At 37.3% G+C, this 18868-nt stretch overlaps 1 protein-coding gene across 1 annotated transcript in view; it reads left to right on the forward strand.

Moving 5' to 3' along the window:
• PARN (poly(A)-specific ribonuclease) overlaps window positions 1–18868 on the forward strand; it is a 165743-nt gene that overhangs the window by 138605 nt on the left and 8270 nt on the right. Inside the window, exon 23 of the mRNA XM_090276989.1 lies at window positions 18042–18235. Within this exon, the coding sequence (XP_090133115.1) occupies window positions 18042–18235 (194 nt within the window). The remainder of the gene's footprint in view (window positions 1–18041; window positions 18236–18868) is intronic.

Below are 18868 nucleotides of genomic sequence, written 5' to 3' on the forward strand. Positions count from 1 at the left end.
TCTTCACCAACCCAGCCACTTAGTTCAGACAAACCATTGAGTCTCAGGAGGCAGCGATGCAGACAGGATTAAGTGAGGCCTATACGTACAGACAATTACTCAGGTAATGAGATCATAGGCTTATGCCCTTTGAAAACAGAAAACACGTTAATTTATGTAACATAACCCACATACAAGTCTCTAAATCTGTAGGACTGTCTTATTGGAAAGACATCGAGTTGCAATGCATTTGACATTCTTCTTGCCTGTAAATTAAACATCTTTGATAATACCACAGACATAGTTTAACTTTCAAATGAAAACAAATTTTAAATGAAAAGAAACTTTATTAAAGACGGTTAGCTGCACTACTTTATAGTCTACCACTGAGCAATGTGATTTTCCTTGAATCACAGTTTTTTTCCCTAAGATTAACCTCCTTGTCATTAAAGGGACTGCATTAAGTCCATTTTTAATTTATCCTGTTTATTTGCATAAACACAACAAGAGCAGAAAATGATCACTTATGATCTTTAGTTTTGCTTTGCTGGAACTTACACAAGGAACATTTAGGGTGACCTTCAGTCTGCCCTTCAGGGCACAGAAGCAGAACCACATACCTGGCATTCAGCCTTGCCTGTACACACCTGTCTTTTCCAAGTCCTTCTGGTTTTCCATTGTGCCTTAAGGTCCCTTCTAGCCATCTTTCAGGAAAACAACCTTCATTCCTTCCCAGGAAAGATTGCTATGGACCACACATCCAACAAAGGTACCAGGCCTTTTATCTCGTGGGCTTTTATTACCTTTGAAAGTCAATCCCAGTTCCTCAGGGCTTTTTGGTAACAACCAGAGCCCAAGCATGTCTCCTTTAGGCATGACATTCCAGTCAAAGTCTTAGTCAAAAAAAAAAAAACACCTCTATTAACAACTGGTCTTATTAGTTTTATGCAAAGAAACTTATGTCGTTGCTTACTTGTTTAGAATGCCAAACTGTGGAGGAATCGGATAGGGAGAAAAGTATACAGTGTGAAGGAAAATCCTTGTCCTTCTAATATTCACTAAACTTGCATTTCCATTCTTTATGTTTTTATTTTTCCCCCACTAAAATTTTGTTTGTGTGTTTGTTTTTCCATTACAGTTGTCCCACTTTTTCCCCCCTCTTGCTTCCCTGCACACTTCCCCCCCTTCTCCCACATTCAGTCCCCACCCAGTTGTCCATGTCCATGGGTCATCTATACATGTTCTTTGACTAGACCCTTCCCCTTCTTACCACTTCTCTCCCTCCCATCTCCCCCTTTGTTACTGTTAGCTTATTCCTTGTTTACATACCTCTGGTTCAATTTTGCTCATTTGTTTGTGTTGTTCATTAGTTTCCTGTAATAGGTGATAGCATAAGGTATTTTTCTTTCGTTGCCTGGCTTATTTCGCTAAGCATAATTTTCTCTAGTTCCATCCATGTTGTTGCAAATGGTAGAAGTTCCTTCTTAATTTCAGTACTTATTCATTGTCATTTTCCCCCTTTGCACTCGTGTTCCTCTCTGTCTCTCTCTGTTTCTTCATCTTCTTAAAGCAGACCCTTTAGCATCTCTTGCAATGCTGGTTTGCTGGAGATGTATTCTTTTAGCCTTCTTTTGTCTTGGAAACTCCTTATTTCACCTTCCATTTTGAATGAGAGTCTTGCTGGGTAGAGTATTCTTGGTTGTCGGCCTTTGTTTTTCATTGCTTGGAATATTTTTTGCCATTCCCTTCTGGCTTGTAGTGTTTCTGCTGAGAAATCTGATGATAACCTTATTGGAGCTCCCTTGTATGTTATTAGTTGCTTCTCTCTTGCTGCTTTTAGGATTCTCTCTTTGTCTTTGAATGTTGGCATTTTAATTATGATGTGTCTTGAAGTGGGCCTGTTGGGGTTCATCTTCATTGGGACCCTTTGTGCTACCTGGACTTTCGTGACTCTCTTCTCATGTTAGGGAAGTTTTCTGTCATTAGTTTTTCAAAGAGGTTTTCTATCCCTTGCTCTTCTCCTTCTCCTTCTGGAATTCCTATGATACGGATATTATTACGTTTCATGTTGTCCTGCAGCTGTCTTAGAGCCTCTTCAGTCTTGTTCAGTCTTTTTTCATTTTGTTGCACTGTCTGGGAGTTTTTGTCTACATTGTCTTCCAGCTTGCTGATCCGATCTTCTGCTTCCTCTAGCCTGCTTTTAATTCCTTCTATTGTGTTCTTCAATTCAGAGATCGTATTCTTCATTTTCTCCTGGCTCTTATTGATAGCTTCTATGTCCTTTTTCATGCTGGTGTAATTCTCAGTAAGTTGCTTGTAGTTTTTCTGGAGTTCCTTGTAGTTTCCCTGGAGTTCTTTGTAGTTTCCGCTGAGCTCATTCAGCTTCTCCATAATCCATGTTTTGAATTCCATATCTGATAGTTTACTCCCCTCTATTTCATTTAGCACTCTTTCTGGGGATTCTATCTTTCCTTTCGATGGGGGTTTGTTTCTCTGTCTCCCCATTTTTGACTCCTATTGTTTGTTGATGCTTCTTAGAATGATCTGCACTTCCTGGATCTTCCCCTGGTGGCGTCAGATCCTGTACCAGTCTGGGCCTAGGCAGCCTGTTGGAGACTTCCAGGGATCTACTGCCTTTGTCTGACTTCTTTAGTTGTTAATCCATTCAATCTGTGATTAACTGTCAGGCTTAAGGACCGTGGGTGTAGCAGCTTAATTCCTGTAGGCAGGGCCTTTGCTTCCCCTCAGGCTGACGCCACTTGGGGTTGAATGGTTTGCCTGCAGTACTGGGGATGAGTCAGCACTGGGACCCGGTCGGCTGCTTCCCCAGTTCTCCTCTCAAAGCCACCACACTAAGCTCTCCCCAAGCATCTCTAGTCCTCTCTGCCCTCCCTCCGATTGAGCCCAGGGTTAGTGGGGGCCAAAATATTTTCGTATGTGATCCGCTTAAGAGCTCTTTTTCTCCTGCTGTTTCTCTCCGGCTAGCAAGAAACCCTGTGGCTTTTCGCTTTTCACAGCTGGATACTATTTTACTTTCCACTCTGCTGCTGTAGGCTGGGAAACTCAGCTGGGGGTTTAGACCTTGCCCTTCTCAGGGGGAACCCCCAGCTGCTGAGCTGTTTCTCAGTCCCTTCAGCTACCACCCGTGGGAGCCCAGCCAGCCCCTTCCGCGTCTCTGCACTCCCTACCGGTCACATTGTGATGTAGCGGCCTTTTCTGTCTCTCCATGGTTATAAGACTTCTCTCCAGCTAGTGTTCGGTTGGTTATTCCAGATGATTTCTCCAAAATTAAGTTGTAAATCCAGACTAGTTCTGGGAGGAGGTTAGTGTAGCTTCCACTTACTCTTCCGCCATCTTGTTTCTCTCAAAAATGACAATTTTCAAAGAGATGGGATGTCTTCAAAAACATGTAGGATTAAGATAATCATAAGTTTTGTTGTTTAAGTAACTGTGTCATTTCTATTTGCAAATGCTAATAAACTTGGAATGTAGTGATACCTCACTAATTCAGATGAATAGAAGGGAAAACTAAAGACATGTTTGAAGAAATGCAGATTTATTCTTTAAAGAATGATGACACCTATAATTGTGTGAGCAAAGGTGTCAACTGATAAAGCCATATACTTGCTGGAAGGGACTTGGAGCTGATTCAGTCCACCCTTTGTGGCTTTACTGTGGAGAACTGGAGGGTCTGAGAAGCTATGTCTTATCCAAGGTCACAAAGCCAATTAGTGACAGAGCTGAGTATTTAGCACAGCCAGACAAGTAATAATTTCTTGATATGTTAGCTTTTCATACATTTAGTGGATCTTTGTGACATTCTTGATATTTTTTCTTTTAAAATATTTCCAATGAAATACATAAAGACTGTTTTTAAAGGCCAAATGATACAGAAAGTTTATAATGAAAAACAACAGTCCCCTTCACTCCCATCATGTCCCTCAGAGGCAATCACTTTCAACTTTCTTTTGATATTTACCTGTTTTTCCAAGTACTAATATACTTATTGCTACTTCTTGATTTTTCTATTTATTCTTTGACTTGCAAATATGGCAGGTTGCCCAGTCATTTTTACGATTCCTTAATATGTGCAAAGCAAAGACTGCCTGTAACTTTTTAAGTTTTCTTCAGTTCCTACATTATTCGTTTTCTCAGAGTTTTTTCTGTCTGTATATTGGTCTGTTTTGGATTTTGTCTCATGTTGAAGCCTTTCTTCAAATTTTAGCTGTTTTTGACTATTATTTAAGAATGAACTAGAAAGGTAGGAGAAGCTCTGGGTGTGGAGGCAGATCTCATTGATGGTTTATCTCTGTGGAGTGAGAAGCTGACTTTGTAATTATATATTTTTCTGGGGCTTATGCTTTTCTTTATGGCTTGTGCTTTTGTGGTCTGCATAAGAAATTGTCACCTAAACTAGAGTTGCAAAGATCTTCTCATTTTTTCCTATAAGTTGTATAGTTTTTTGTTTTATGTTTAGGTATAGGATCTATTTTGAATTGACTTTTATATACAGTGTGAGGCATGGGTACAAGTTCCTTTTTTGCATATAGGTGTCCATTTGTTAAGCACCATTATTTGAAGACTATTTTTTCTCTACTGAATTATCCTTACTCCTTTGTCAAAAACCAGTTGGGAGTGTGTGTGTATGTATAAAATTTCTGGACTCTATTCTGTTCATAGATCTAGCTGTCTATCCTTTCACCAGTACCACACTGTCTAGGATAATAAATTTATAATGAGTCTTGAAATCAGATAGTAAATCCTTCAACCTTATTTATCCTTTAAAAAAAATGTTTATTCTAAGCCCTTTATTTTTCTACAGAAAGTTTAGAGTCAGTTTGTTGATGTCTACAAAAAGCTTTCTAGGACTTTGATTGAGATTGTGTTGAATCTATAGGTCAGTTCAGGAAAAATTAACATCTTAAATATCTTGCTTCTTCCAACCCATAACCATGGTATATCTTTTTACTTATTCAGGTTTTCTTTAATTTCTCTCATCAATGTGTTAGTTTTCAGCATACAAATTTTACATATGCTTTATTAAGAGTTGTCCCTAAATATTTTGCTTTTTGATGCTATTGTAAGTCATATATTTTTTGTTTTATAAACATTTAATTTTATATACATGTATTTTATGTTTTTCTGTATTTTGAAAACGTAACATTTTTCTGAACCAAAAATACCAAATAGTTTAAAAACATTTTTAAGTTTTTCGTATGTTCTTGGAACTGTGCTTAAGGAACCTAGTGGCTAAACTTGCTCTGGTGATGGAAGATTTTGGTAAGTCATATATTTTTAAATTCAAATTTCAGTTCATTGCTAATATAAAGAAATGCAACTGACTTGTATATTTTGACCTTGTATCCTTGGACTGTACTAAATTCTTTTATTCTAATAACTTTTTAGACTACTTAGTATTTTCTGTTTAGACAATCATATTTGCAAATAAAGATAATCATATTTCTCTCTGACCAAAGGACCATGTGAATTTTATTCCTTTCTGTTGCTTAATTACATTGGTGAGGGCCTCTAGAACAGGGTTGAAAACATGTAATGAGAATCTGCATCTGTGTCTTGTTTGTGATTTTAGGGGAAAAGTATTTAGTATTAAGTATGATATTGGCTATAAGAATTCCTGTTTTAGAGATTGATTTTGTAATTTGCAACTTGGGGGAGATAAGCCTGACTGCTGCTGCTGGTGCTTTGGGTGCTGATTGGTAGAAGGAAGCTGGAGGCCTCACTTCTCAGTGTGTGGGGGATGCTGCTTTCCCCACTAGTTCTTATTGCCCTAGTCCCAGGCTCCACTACTAGACCTGGTGCCCGACTCCTGCTAGCCCAAAGGAATGCCAGTGTCCTAGGTTCCCAGGGATGGGGTGGGGATCCTTATCTAGCCTTTCTCCCTGTCCACATGGCACCAGTCCTTATTATCTGCTTGTTTCAGGAATCTGGTACTTGTTCTTTGCTGAGACTTTGCAGGGCTCTATTGGGTGAATCAGCCTTTTATACAACAATGAGATTTCTGCTTCCTCTCTGCAAAGTTCTGTGGCATTCTTCTCCCTACTTGTCATCTCCAAAGTGAGCTAACATCCCATTCTCTAATGCTTCCTCTCCTGGTCCCCTGTGCTTTTGTGAAGATATTTATATCTCTCTGCAGATAAATATGTGTTCAATTGGTTATGTTTAGTTTCCTGGAAAATATTTTAAAGCAATTTATTTTCTGAAATAGTTGGGCTTTTGGTATGGAGGGAGTTGGTACTTTTTCCTCCTATAACTTTGATTACATTACTGGTTTCATTAACAAATTCTTTCGTCAGAATCAAGGGTAAATTTTGGTACAAAATAAAATTTATCCTAGCTTCTGAAAATTTCAGATGTTCTGTATTCATTTCCAATTAATTACATGTTGAGTGTAAGTTCTTTATTTAGGAACTAGTATAAATTTCTGTCATGCTTGTCATCAATCTTTTCTATGTTGAATTAAAATGAGTTGGCAATAGGGAATTGTTTAATATATTCAAACCAAGTTCTTATAAAAAGTATTTCTAATTGAATGCCATTGATTCTTTGTAACCCAGAACCAGTTTTTTTCTCATTTAGGCCAATCTCATATTTGCAAATGAACTTTATACCTGGGACTGAGCACATACTCACACATATAAAATTATCTTCCCTCACCCCACATACTTTCATTCCACAAAAGATGTTCTTTATTACTGAGTAGCTATCAATCAGACATAGCTTATTTGATGTTTATTTTGCTCTTTGAAATAAAATTTCTTATTAGAAATAAAAATCACAGTTATCAGCCATCTCCAAAGCATAGGCTGGCTATTTCAGTATCCTCGCCTCATTCATCCATATCAGGCCCCAAAACACAGAAGCAGCCATGCTCATGAAATTTGAATTCAGCATGAGAGTTTGTGAAAACAATGAAAATGCATTTTCTAGCTCCCACTTGCCCAGATTTTTCCAGTTTATTTTGCTCTGTGAGTTAGTTTGCATAGTGGGACATACCTTCTTTCCCTCAGTTACCTCTGGTAGGGAATCGTGTTATCCAGACAGACTGGGGATTTGACTGGATACTAAAATGTAAATCATGTTAATATTTTATATAATTCAGGACGAAATAAGCAATTTGGTGTTTGTCACTTGCCCTGTTGCTTTGTGGGGGAAGCATCCACTTATTTCATCCATTCAACAAACCTTGATCGCAGAGGACTTACTCTAAAAGGCTATGCACCAGACGCTGAAAACCCCCTGGTCAGCAAGGAATGTGAGAATTTACTCTCTCAGAGCTTAACGTCCCAATGGCAGAGGGAAAGAAGCAAAACAGAACAGGCAGAGGGGACGAGTTGGAGGGAAACAAAAGGCAAAGGATGAGTGCTGCAGGGAGAGGGGCTACTTGGGCTCCTCGGGGGTCAGGGAAAGCCTTTCTGAGGGGGTCCCTTTCTGGGAAGGTGGGGGTACAAAGGGAAGCTCTGCAAAGAGCACTGAACTTGGAGGACAATCTCAGATCTACTTAACCAGCTACATGACCCAGGGAAGTCCCTTATTCTGAGGATGAACTTTTTTGTCTGTAAAATGGGAATGAAAACACATGTTCAGCTTCAAGTGGTCATATACAAGTCTCAAAGGAGAGAATTTTTTAACTGGGCAGACCTTTAAAATGAAAGGTAGCTAGTATTTTATCCAGTGGCTTGAGCCTCCCAGCCAACTAAAGGATTTAACTGTATCTTTAAGACTTACTATAAAGCTACAGGAATAAAGAGTATGGTACTGCCATAAAGAAAGACAAATAGATAATGAAACAGAATAGTCCAGAAATAAAACCACATGTGTGATCAGTTGATTTCCAATAGTGTTTTCATGCAGGAATTCCTTCCTGGCACTTTCAGGGACATTGGTATGTTACTCCAAATCATGTGAATAATCATTTGAGAAATCAGGATAAAGGAAAAAAATCTGTGGGAATTAAAGTTTAACCATCAACATAGGTATTACTAATTCAAAGGAATCCACTGACAAATTGAAAACAAGAGTGGAACCAACATCAAAGGTTCAGGTCAACATTTCTGAAACGAGGACAAGAGTGTGTAGAAGAGAAGGAGCCATGATCAAATTGGTCATTCTTGCTTGTCACTGTTGCTGTGTTAGGAGAGTATGTTTGTGGCACAGTCTGCTAACAGTGAGTCATTCTTATCAATACAAATACATTAATGAATTTATACACATTAGTGCACTTTATAAAAATCCTGCAAGTCTTCATAGATGGAGAGCAGGATGACAGCTTGTTTGAGGGGAGATTAGGATGGAGGGACTGAGCAAAAAGGACAAAGGACTCATAGACATGGACAGCACTGTGGTGATTGCTGGGGGGAGGGGGGTGTAAGGGGACTAGATGGTAATGGAAAGAATACAATCAAGATTACATTTAAAAATTATAAAATGATTGACTTAACTATTTTATTAAAATCTTCTTTTACATTTTATTTAAAAGAAATCCTGCGAGTCTTGTTCCAAGAAAAAATAAGTTTTGGAAGCTGTCTGTAAGTTGACAGTTTTGAAACATGTTTCTGTTAACTTTGCTAGGATATTGGAATGTTATGTTATTTTACAATGGAATCCAATGCCTTTTCAGTGTTCAAATATTTGCTGTAAGCTACTGTTCTTTATAAACATGTTTGCAGAAGAAATGCAAAGACCAGTTGTAAATACCATTGTGGCATATTCCAGTGTGAAATCAGCTGATCTAAAATCTGAATTAGGACAAGCAGTAATGAATTTTAACAACCGAAATCAAGGCAAGCAGACAAAATATTTTCATTTCTAAATAAAGGAAATGAGCTTATAAGAAGCAATGTGTAGTCTAACACCCAGTTTGTATTGACTTTGGACATACACAGAACAATTTGACCAAAATCAGCACAACGTGAAAGAAACTGTTCTATACTGGAATATTTGTCACAGGACAAATATTAGCAATTAATATTTGTGTTAGAAAATCTCATTTAACAATAACTTAAATATTAAGTATTTGTGACATCTTTCAATTTTTAAATGATATTAATTTGGCATTCCTTTGATGCTAATGTTTTAGTCTTTTAATTTTTCTGTTACTAAATGTCTATATCTCATTGAGATTATTTCTTAAAATATGTAATTTTGTCATAGTATATTGGTTAATAATAATAAGTCATGCACTTATTATTATATCTTACTTCACCAAACCACCCTCTGAAACTTATATAACCCTAACACAGAAAAGTGATTCACTATTTTATGACAAGCCATTATTATTTAAAAAGACATAATAAAGTACTATTAAAATATACAGAATAATTTATGATTTGGGAATTTTGATTTCTTGTTCTCAAATCCTGAAGATTTCTTACTGTTGGGACTTTGGAAAATTAAAATGTTCTGACAACACTCCTGGTGATCCAGTAGGCAAAGCTTAGTTTTGTCAACACATAATGCTAAAACAATTGGATAATGGTATTAAAAAAAAAAATGAACTTCCACTCTTAGTGAACTTAAAATGACTTGTCAACCTAAATGTGAGAATAAAAACTAACAGTTCTAGAAGAAAAGATGGAGGAAAAAATCTTAATGACCTTGTGTTATAGACTGAATTGCATCTCTCTCCCTGCCCTCGAATTGACATGTTGAAGTCTTAACCCCCAATGTGATAATATTGGGAGATGGAGCCTTTGAGAAGTTATTAAGAGTTAGAGGAGGTCATGATGATGGGGGCCTCATGATGGGATTCATGCCCTAGTAAGAAGAGGAAAGCAGAGAGAAACGGCTCTCTTTTACTGTCTACAAAGCATTGCTGAAATAAAAGAATTCTTAAATGAAAAGAAATTTCATGTTCATGAATTTGAAGACTTAGTATTAAGTGATCAATAGATTCAATATAATTTCTCTCAAAATCCCAGTGACATTTTTTGCAGAAATACAAACATCCATCCTAAAATTATGGAGTCTCAAGGGACCCTAAATAGCACAAACAATTTTGAAAAAGATGAAGTTAGGGAACTAACACTTTCTGATTTCAAAACTTATTATGAAGTTGTAATCAAAACAGATATATGGACCAATGGACTAGAACTGAGAGCCGAGAAATAAATCTGCATATATGGTCAGATGATTTTTGACAAGGGTGCAAAGACCATTCAGTGGGGAAAGGACACCATCATTTCAATAAATTGGATTAACTGGATATCCACATGCAAAAGAATGGACCCTTACCTAACACCATATATAAAAATCAACTTAAACTGGATCAAAAACCTAAATGTAAAAGTTAAAATTATAAAACTTCTAGGAGACAGCAAAGGGGAAAACTTCACAACATTGAATTTGGCGTTGATTCCTTGCATATGACACCAAAGGCACAGGCAATGGAAGAAAAAAATAGATTGGACTTTGTGAAAATTAAGTTCAGAGCATCAAAAGACACTATAAACAGAGTGAAATGGCAGCCCACAGAATAGGAGCAAATACTTTCTGTATCCCAGGCAGGCGCTCAATCCACTTGGCCATGCTCGCCTGCTCGAAAATACTTTCAAATCACACATTTGGTAAGGGATAATATCTAGAATATATAGAGGATTTCTAAAATTCAACAACAAAAAACAACCTGATTCAAAAATGAGCAGAGCTCATCTATATGTTTCTGTAGAGAAGTTATACGAATAGCCAATAAGCACATGAAAAGATTCTCAACATCACTAATCGTTAGGGAAACACAAATCAAAACCACAATGAGGTGTCACCTCACATCCATTAGGATGGCTACAATAAAATTTTTTTAAGAAGTTGTTAAGGATATGGAAAAACTGGAACTTTGTGCAGTTAGTGGGAATGTAAAATGGTACAGCTGCTATGGAAAACAGTATCATGGTTCCTCAAAAAGCTAAAAACAGATTTATCATATGATCCAACAATTCTTCTTGGTCAGTCAGTACCCAAAAGAATTGAAAGCAGGGTCTTGAGGAGATACAAAGGACTTCAGAACAGGGCTTTCTAAGATGTGCTACTTTGGCATGTGGATTATCTTGAGCTGAAGGCAATCAAAACCCCACAGACCCAAGACAAACTTTACCTCCTCATTAAAAAATTTAAGTTGGGGCCTTGCCCATAATGAATTATCACCAGAAATAAGCTTTAATGACCTAACTATAGGGCAGGGGAAACTTCTAATAACTGAACGTCTGCTCTTATTGTCCTGTGAATTGCCCTCCTCCCCTTTGAAGCCCCAAGCACCTTACCTCATTTCTTGGCTCAAGATGTCATATGTACCTCTTGAGAGGTATGTGACCCTCTCATGTATGTAGAGTCTCTGACTCATGTGTATGGGGTTCCCATAGGAAAGTTTAGTTATTTTTTCTTGTTGGTCTGTCTCTTGTGAATTTATTATTCAACCAGCTGGAAGAACCTAGAAGTGTAGAAAATTTCTTCCTCCCCCGTAGATATTTTTGTACATTTGTGTTCATAGCAGCATTATTCACAGTAGCTAAAATGTGGAAGCAATCCAAGTGTACATTGACTTATGAATGGATCAGCAAAATGTGGTATATCCATACAGTGAAATGTTATTCAACCTTAAAGGAAATTCTGACACATGCAACAACATGAATGAACCTTGCTTGGCATTATGCTAAGGAAATAAGCCACTCAGAAAAAACGTACTGTATGATTCCAGTTACATGAGATACCTAGTCAAAATCATGGAGACAGTAGAATGGTGGTTGCCAGAGGCTGGGGGAAGGGGGAGAGGGGGTTATATTTTGATGTGTATAGAGTTTCAGTTTTGCAAGATGATAAGAGTTCTAGAGGTGGATGGCGGTGAAGGTTGCACAACAATATAAATGTGCTTAATAGCACTTAACTATATGCTTAAAATGGTTAAGATAATAAATTTTATGTTATTCTATTTTTCCATGGTTAAAAAACCTCAGAAAAGCCTATAGTATTATTACTTTAAGTAGCAAAAAGTTGGAAGCAGACTAAAGAAATAAAATACCAGTACTTCTAACTATGTGACTGGTTCTCAGAGTATTATACTAAGTGAGAGCCAAACACAAAAGACTAAATCTGTATAATTTCATTTGTATGGACATCTAGAAAAAACAAAACTATAGGGACTACACGCAGATTTATAGTTGCTGGGAAACTGATTGAGGGCACAGCTTTTTTTTTAATATTCTTTTTGAAATCCTCATCCAAGGATATGTTTTTACACCTCCTGTATGCACCCTAACCAGCAACCAAACCCGCAACCTAGGCGTGTGCCCCAACTGGGAATTGAACCCTCATCCTTTTGGTGCATGGGACGACACTCCAACCAACGGAGCCGCCCAGCCAGGGTCACACAAGGAATTTTTTTAGAGAAAGGGAACTGTTCTAAATCTTGATTGTTGTAGTACATACATAGTTATATACAATTCTCCAAATTAACCAACTGTACACTTAAAATGTGTGAATTTCATTGCATGCAAATAATACCCTAATTTAAAATAAAGAGGGAAGAAATTTTATGAAGCAGCCGGATTTTTGTGGTTTTATAGAAGGAGCTTGTGAATGTGACCTTTCTATTAGCAAACAGTTTTTCTACTAAAAGGAAGAAGTTAATGGAGACTCTTGCAGAAGTTGTATGTAATTGCTGCATTGTTAATAATATTTTACAGCAAAACTGTAAATTTGACCTAATAGTCATTATAACCAGGATGGCTTATGAATGCATCCCCTATATAAATACTAATCAAGGTTTAATGTTCAATTTTGACATACCAACTTGTGTCTGACACATTTTATTTTTTAATTAGTCACCACCTCTTCAGTGGATTTAAATGTGTTCTTCATATTCCTTATAAAATAGCTTACTTCATGCATTATAATTTTGCGTGCAAAATGAGCTCAGACTAATGGGAAGTTGTTTTGCCTGATCTCATTTTGACCTTTGACCTTGGAAATCAATTCATACAGGAGTATATCTATCTATGAGAGAGAGAATGAGTGTTCATACATAATACACACACACATGCACACAAACAGTTGTATCTTTAAAATGTATAATAATTAAAATTTTAGCCCTGGCCAGTATTGCCCAATTGTTTGGAGCATTACCCTGTAGACCAGCAGTTCTCAACCTGTGGGTCGCGACCTCTTTGAGGGTTGAATGACCCTTTCACAGGGATCGCCTAAGACCATCGGAAAACATATATAATTACATACTGTTTTTACGATTAATCACTATGCTTTAATTATGTTCAATTTGTAACAATGAAAATACATCCTGCATATCAGATATTTACATTATGATTCATAACAGTAGCAAAATTACAGTTATGAAGTAGCAACGAAAATCATTTTATGGTTGGGGGTCACCACAACATGAGGAACTGTATTAAAGGGTCGCAGCATTAGGAAGGTTGAGAACCACTGCTGTAAACTGAAGGGTTGGGGATTCAATTCCCAGTAGGTATATGCCCAGGCTGTGGGTTTGCTCCCCAGCTGGGGTGTGTACAAGAAAGTAGCCAGTCAGTGTTTCTTTCTCACATCTCCCCCAGCCCCCCTACCCCATACTTCCTCTCTCTAAAAGCAATGAAAAAACGTCCTTGGGTGAGGATTTTTAAAAAACTAAAATTTTAAAGGCAGTACTTCATATGTCTGGATTTCAATGTATGATAAAAACTTTTTGATCTAAAAAGTTTTAGTTAAGCTTTATGGGATACAATCAGAGCTTTTATTTTTATTAGAGAATCATAGTTGAGGTATTATGTTGGTTTGCATATTATATATGTATACAAATTAATATTGTCAACTCATGGTCATTGGTACCAATTCAACATAACAGAAATCCCTGATTTGGGGTGCAGTGAAAAAGGACACTCTTCAGTGCAAAACACCTTAAACAGCACAGCTGTGGAGAGACACAGTCTTCAGTGGAAAGAGAAAGTGGGTTTTCAGAGCCAGAGGAGAGCTGGTTTATATAGACAGAAGTTCCCACCCCTGGTCATTCATTGGTCTGTCCTCATAAAAATGAGGACTTGAAGTCTTTGCAGTTTGATTGGTCCGAAAAGACACTTTCCTGATTGGTCAGAATGGAGCTGCTCTGATTGATCAGTAAAGATGTTGTTGGAGATATAGGTGTGGAGTTCTGATTGGTGGGGAAAGCTTCAGTCCTATTGGTTGAAATAGAATTCTAGGAACACCTTTATAAGGGCTGGCTCAGGTGGCAGAAAGACAGTGCAGGCTTTTCTGTGAAGCACATTTTTCGTGAGAGGCTCCCTGTGCAGAAATAGCCTCTATGCTATGTTTTCAAAAATTTGAGCCCAGTTAGCCACCAGGAGCCTTTTATAGTAGGTATCTTTTTCAGTGTCCACAATATGCAAACATGTGAAATGTATTAATTTCAGACATATCTGAGGGCTTTCTTGGGCAGGATGTCCCATAAACAATAGCTCTTCCTATGAAGCAAAGGATTCTTTATTTGAGAGTACAAACTACAGATTAAGAACTAACCAAATTAGTTGAGAAAATGTTTGCGAAATGCTTTGTAATCTTAAAAGTTATATAAAAACAAGAGTCTTCCTTCCAGAGGCAAGATAACATTGTAGCATAGTCTCTGAAGCATAGTAGGCTCAGATGTTTGTGTGGAGGAAACTTACTGATTCATGGGCCTTGGGCAAAAATACCACAGTAACCTATGGTTAAAATAAAAACTGTTCTAGCAAATGCCTACAAAATCATTATTTGCCAGTTAATGCTAAAATTAAAGCAGTCAATCGATGTTTAAAGAATATCCACCTGTTTGACAAAAGCATACTTCTATAAAGAAATAGCATTAACATCACCTCAAATCCCTCATGTTCCCCCAGTCAAGCTCTTTCTTTCCCTCCCCCACCTCTGCCATTCTAATGAATTTTTTTAATAGATTAGTTTATATTAGTTTCTGGAATTTCATATAAATGAATTATACTCTTTTCTGTTAAGGCTTTATTCACTTAGAATGTTTTGAGATTCATCTGTTTTTGCAAATACCAGTAGTTTCTTACTGTTATATGCTACAATCGTATTTCATTGTATATGTGTACCACAGTTTGTTTTTCTATTCTGTTGATGGACACCTGCATAGTTCCCAACTGTTATTTATTATAAATAATGATGGATGACTTAAAGGCCCCATTGAGTCAGACAAACCAAGCGTTATGGGGAGCAGGGAAGGAGAGGGGCGCTAGGCAGAGGAATTGGGGGATATTCAAGGCTAGTGGTATCTGAGCAGGAAGAAATGAGCAGTAGGGTCTTGGCACAAACAGCAACACTGAAATCGGGATTATAGGGTATATTGAGACTGATAAACTCCCTGAAGGGATGGCAGATGTATGGGAAAGTGCATGCAATGCAGTTCATTAAGATTAATGCATATTGTCTTTGCGATTCAACTGCCTAGTGGAAGATAAGGCTAGAAAAGCAGATTGGGACCCAGATGACAGTGGCTCTTGGATGGTATGCCAAGCAGTTTAAATTTAGGTTTGTAGTGGGGAGCCATAGAAGTTTCTGAGCTGGAAACATCCTGATGAAGTTTATGCTTTGGAAGAAATTTGACAACATTGGAACGAATGGCTGTTAAGGGAAAGGAGACTGGAAAGAAGAGACGGGCCAATTAGTATCGTGTTTTGAGTTGGGGACAAGATAGGGAGGGCCCACAGTAGCAGTGCGTGGGGAAAGAGCTGCACTGGTAGTAGAAAGAAATAAAATGGGTAGGACTGGAGGCTGTTTGGAGGTGGCTCAGAGGAGACCCTTACTAAGTTGTTGGGATACTGGTCAATAAGGGGATGAGTTTCTCTGAAAGAGAAGGCCTCAGGGACAGGTGGCTGGCTCCAAAGATGTGAGCCAGGGTGGCTGGATAGATGTTCAGTTGTATCAAATGAGACATTTTGTTAATGGTCAAGGCATTCTCTTCCTTGTTTTAATAGGTTGACAATATATTTATTAGTTATGTATAAACACACACTCTTCAGTCCTAGATGGTGTCATAATAGGTAGAAGATAGTCAATGAAATTTACCTTTCCTTATTTGTTACACATCATGCTTCTCAATAAATTTTTTTACTTTTAATCTGAAATTAATTTCAAACTTTAAAAACGTCACACAAATATTGTTACTGAACTCAAGGGGATCACCACTTGGAGTGCTCTATTCAAGAATGAGTCACAGTTGTGGGTGTCACAAGGTTGTCTTATTTACTTGCAGCAAGAAAAGGAGAGAGGGATTCATATTCAAAGCTCTGTCTTTGAAGGAAGACTTAGCCATTGTTTATATACACTATTTGGTCAATTACAGGTTGATTTCTTCTTTGCAATTGGCTACACTTACCTAGTTGAGTTCTTTCAAGCTCATCTTGTTTATTGTTAACATTTAGCAAGAATAACACTTAGAATTGTCTAGACCTTGAGACCCTTGTCCTAACAATATTATAAAGATAATCCCTATATATATATATGTACATATATATATTCTTTATTCAGATTCATCCGTTGTTAACATTTTACTCCATTTGTTTTTTGCTTTGTGTATACATGCTCTCTTTTCCTTCTTTCCCCCATCCTCTGTGTATAGCAGTTCCCCATCATTTCTTTCAATGTTGTTTCATTGTAATGTTGATGAAATGCCATTGGAACTTAACTTCTGTTTATATCAGTTAGGCTAAGGTAAAACTAGTTTCATTGTACATCTATTTGCTTAAAGTCGCAGAACCTATAGACATCTTAAGTGAGGGCTTACTCTGTGCACACACTCTGTATTGCGGTCTCCTTCCCTTTCTCTTTTCTCTTTCCTCTCTGTCCACCCCCCACGCCTCCACCAACACTATTACTTCTTTTCTGAACCATTTGAGAGGACATTAGATACATCATGGTCCTTAATCCCCAAATATTCAAAAGAAGGATATTCTGTGATATAACTATAGTACAGTTACCAATCTTGGCAATTTAACTTGATCTAATATTTAACTTACTGTTTATATCTATTTTATTATTTGATTAATATTATCTTGATAGCTTTTTCCCCTCCAGTATAAAATTCAATCTATATAATATGTTCCATCTAGCTTTCACATCTCTTTAGTTTTCTTCATGACATTTTTGAAGAACACCAGTCCCACTACACACTGTTTTCAATAAGATATTTTTCATTTGGATGTGTGGTGTTTCTTCATGATATATTCAAGTTATACTGTCTTGACCAGAATACTACATAATTGGGTAGTCATAGTTTTTTTACATGTAACATTGAGAAGTATTCATTTCCTAGGGAAGACTTAAGTAGGAGATTGTTTAAACTGAAATGACTGGATTTTTAAAATGTTTTTTTAAATGCTTTTTGTAACTTTGGGACTATAATTTAAACAATCTATTTATAATACCCATTTAGAAGAGATAGGACTCACACTGGTCACATGGTCTCTGTTTTTATAGTTATATTTCAGGGAACATATTTTCTTTAGGAAAAAGTGGGACATATAATCTGATTTAATTCAGCATGTCAAATCCTTTTAAACTTTAAAAATGAAAGCAGGTTTAATTACAGTTTGGCACCTTTTGGAATAGGAGAGAATTAGGAAGGTGGGGTACGCCCTGTAAGTGTATTCAAGTGCATGAGCATGTGATAACTGACTCAGGATTTCTTCTCTTCTGCTGTGTACTCTTTGGGGAGTCATAGCTTCTGATTTAATGTAATCAAGACTTATTTTGTTATAGTAGCTCTACCAAAATAGAGACCAGGGATTTCCTTTAAAATTTTGTTCTTTAAGCACTAAGCTTAAATTTGTATACAGCGCTACACAAGCGTAATGCAGAATTTTCTTCTGAATAAGCTTGTCATGAGTAAACATTTAGACTTCATAAGGTCTTAACTTGCACATATAGGCAGCAGCTGCCATATATTTGATTGCTAGTTAAGTGTTAATAGAATTAGCAGTATTAAAATATTTTTATAGGCTAGTCTTCCTGTTACTCTTAACACCTCTCATGTTGTTTCACTGTTTGCATTTCAGTTGTACAGCTACTAGCACAGCAAGAAAGAGAAGTCTGAGTCCCAGTCAAGCAGAAACTGACTCAGAGGCCAGAGTATCAGGAGAGATATCTGACCTTGAACTTGAGCAGACAGATTCCTGTGCAGAATCTCCCTCAGAAAGAAGGAAAAAGACCAAGAAACTTAAAAGAATGAAGAAGGACCATTCTCCAGCAGGTTTGTATTGGATCTTTTCTAAAGTTCTAGAGTTGTGTACTCTTGTGCCACAGAAACTCATATTTTGTGGGAGAAATTACAGCAGGGCTCCAGTTGGTGGCAGGGCCCATGTCATGTTCCACGGGACCAGATGTTTTTAGGACCAATTTGATTTAATTTGAGGAATCTCTTTAAAAGCCATGGCTCTTGATAGAGAAGGCTTGCAGCATTGGGGGGCGGGGGGGGGGGGGGGCTTCCTGGTTAAAGATGGTTAGTCCATTTGGTATTTTCTCTGTCTCCTCCATGGTTTAGAGGTTTTGCTGATGTGTTTCAAGTTGCCTCCATATTTTAAACATACATTTCAGTTTGCACAGAGGCCTACTCCTACACATGTTATTTTCAGTAGCAGTTTTTACTGTTCCCACGAAAACCCAGGCAGCTTGGATTTCATACCAAAGCTAGGAACGTGTGTGTCAGTTAATTCCTGTTTTTGCATGTGGTCCAATCTAACTATGGGGAGTTTTCTGCATCTCATTGATATTAATGAAATCAAAGAAGCACCAAAATGTCACATATGCTTTTTGTACAGTAAGCTGAGACCTAACTTAAATGAAAACTTAAAACTCTTATTTGAAACCTGGATGGTGTATTTGA

Source organism: Furipterus horrens, unplaced genomic scaffold (genome assembly GCF_987537825.1).
Source record: "Furipterus horrens unplaced genomic scaffold, mFurHor1.1.pri manual_scaffold_5, whole genome shotgun sequence".
NCBI classification, from domain to species: Eukaryota; Metazoa; Chordata; class Mammalia; order Chiroptera; family Furipteridae; genus Furipterus; species Furipterus horrens.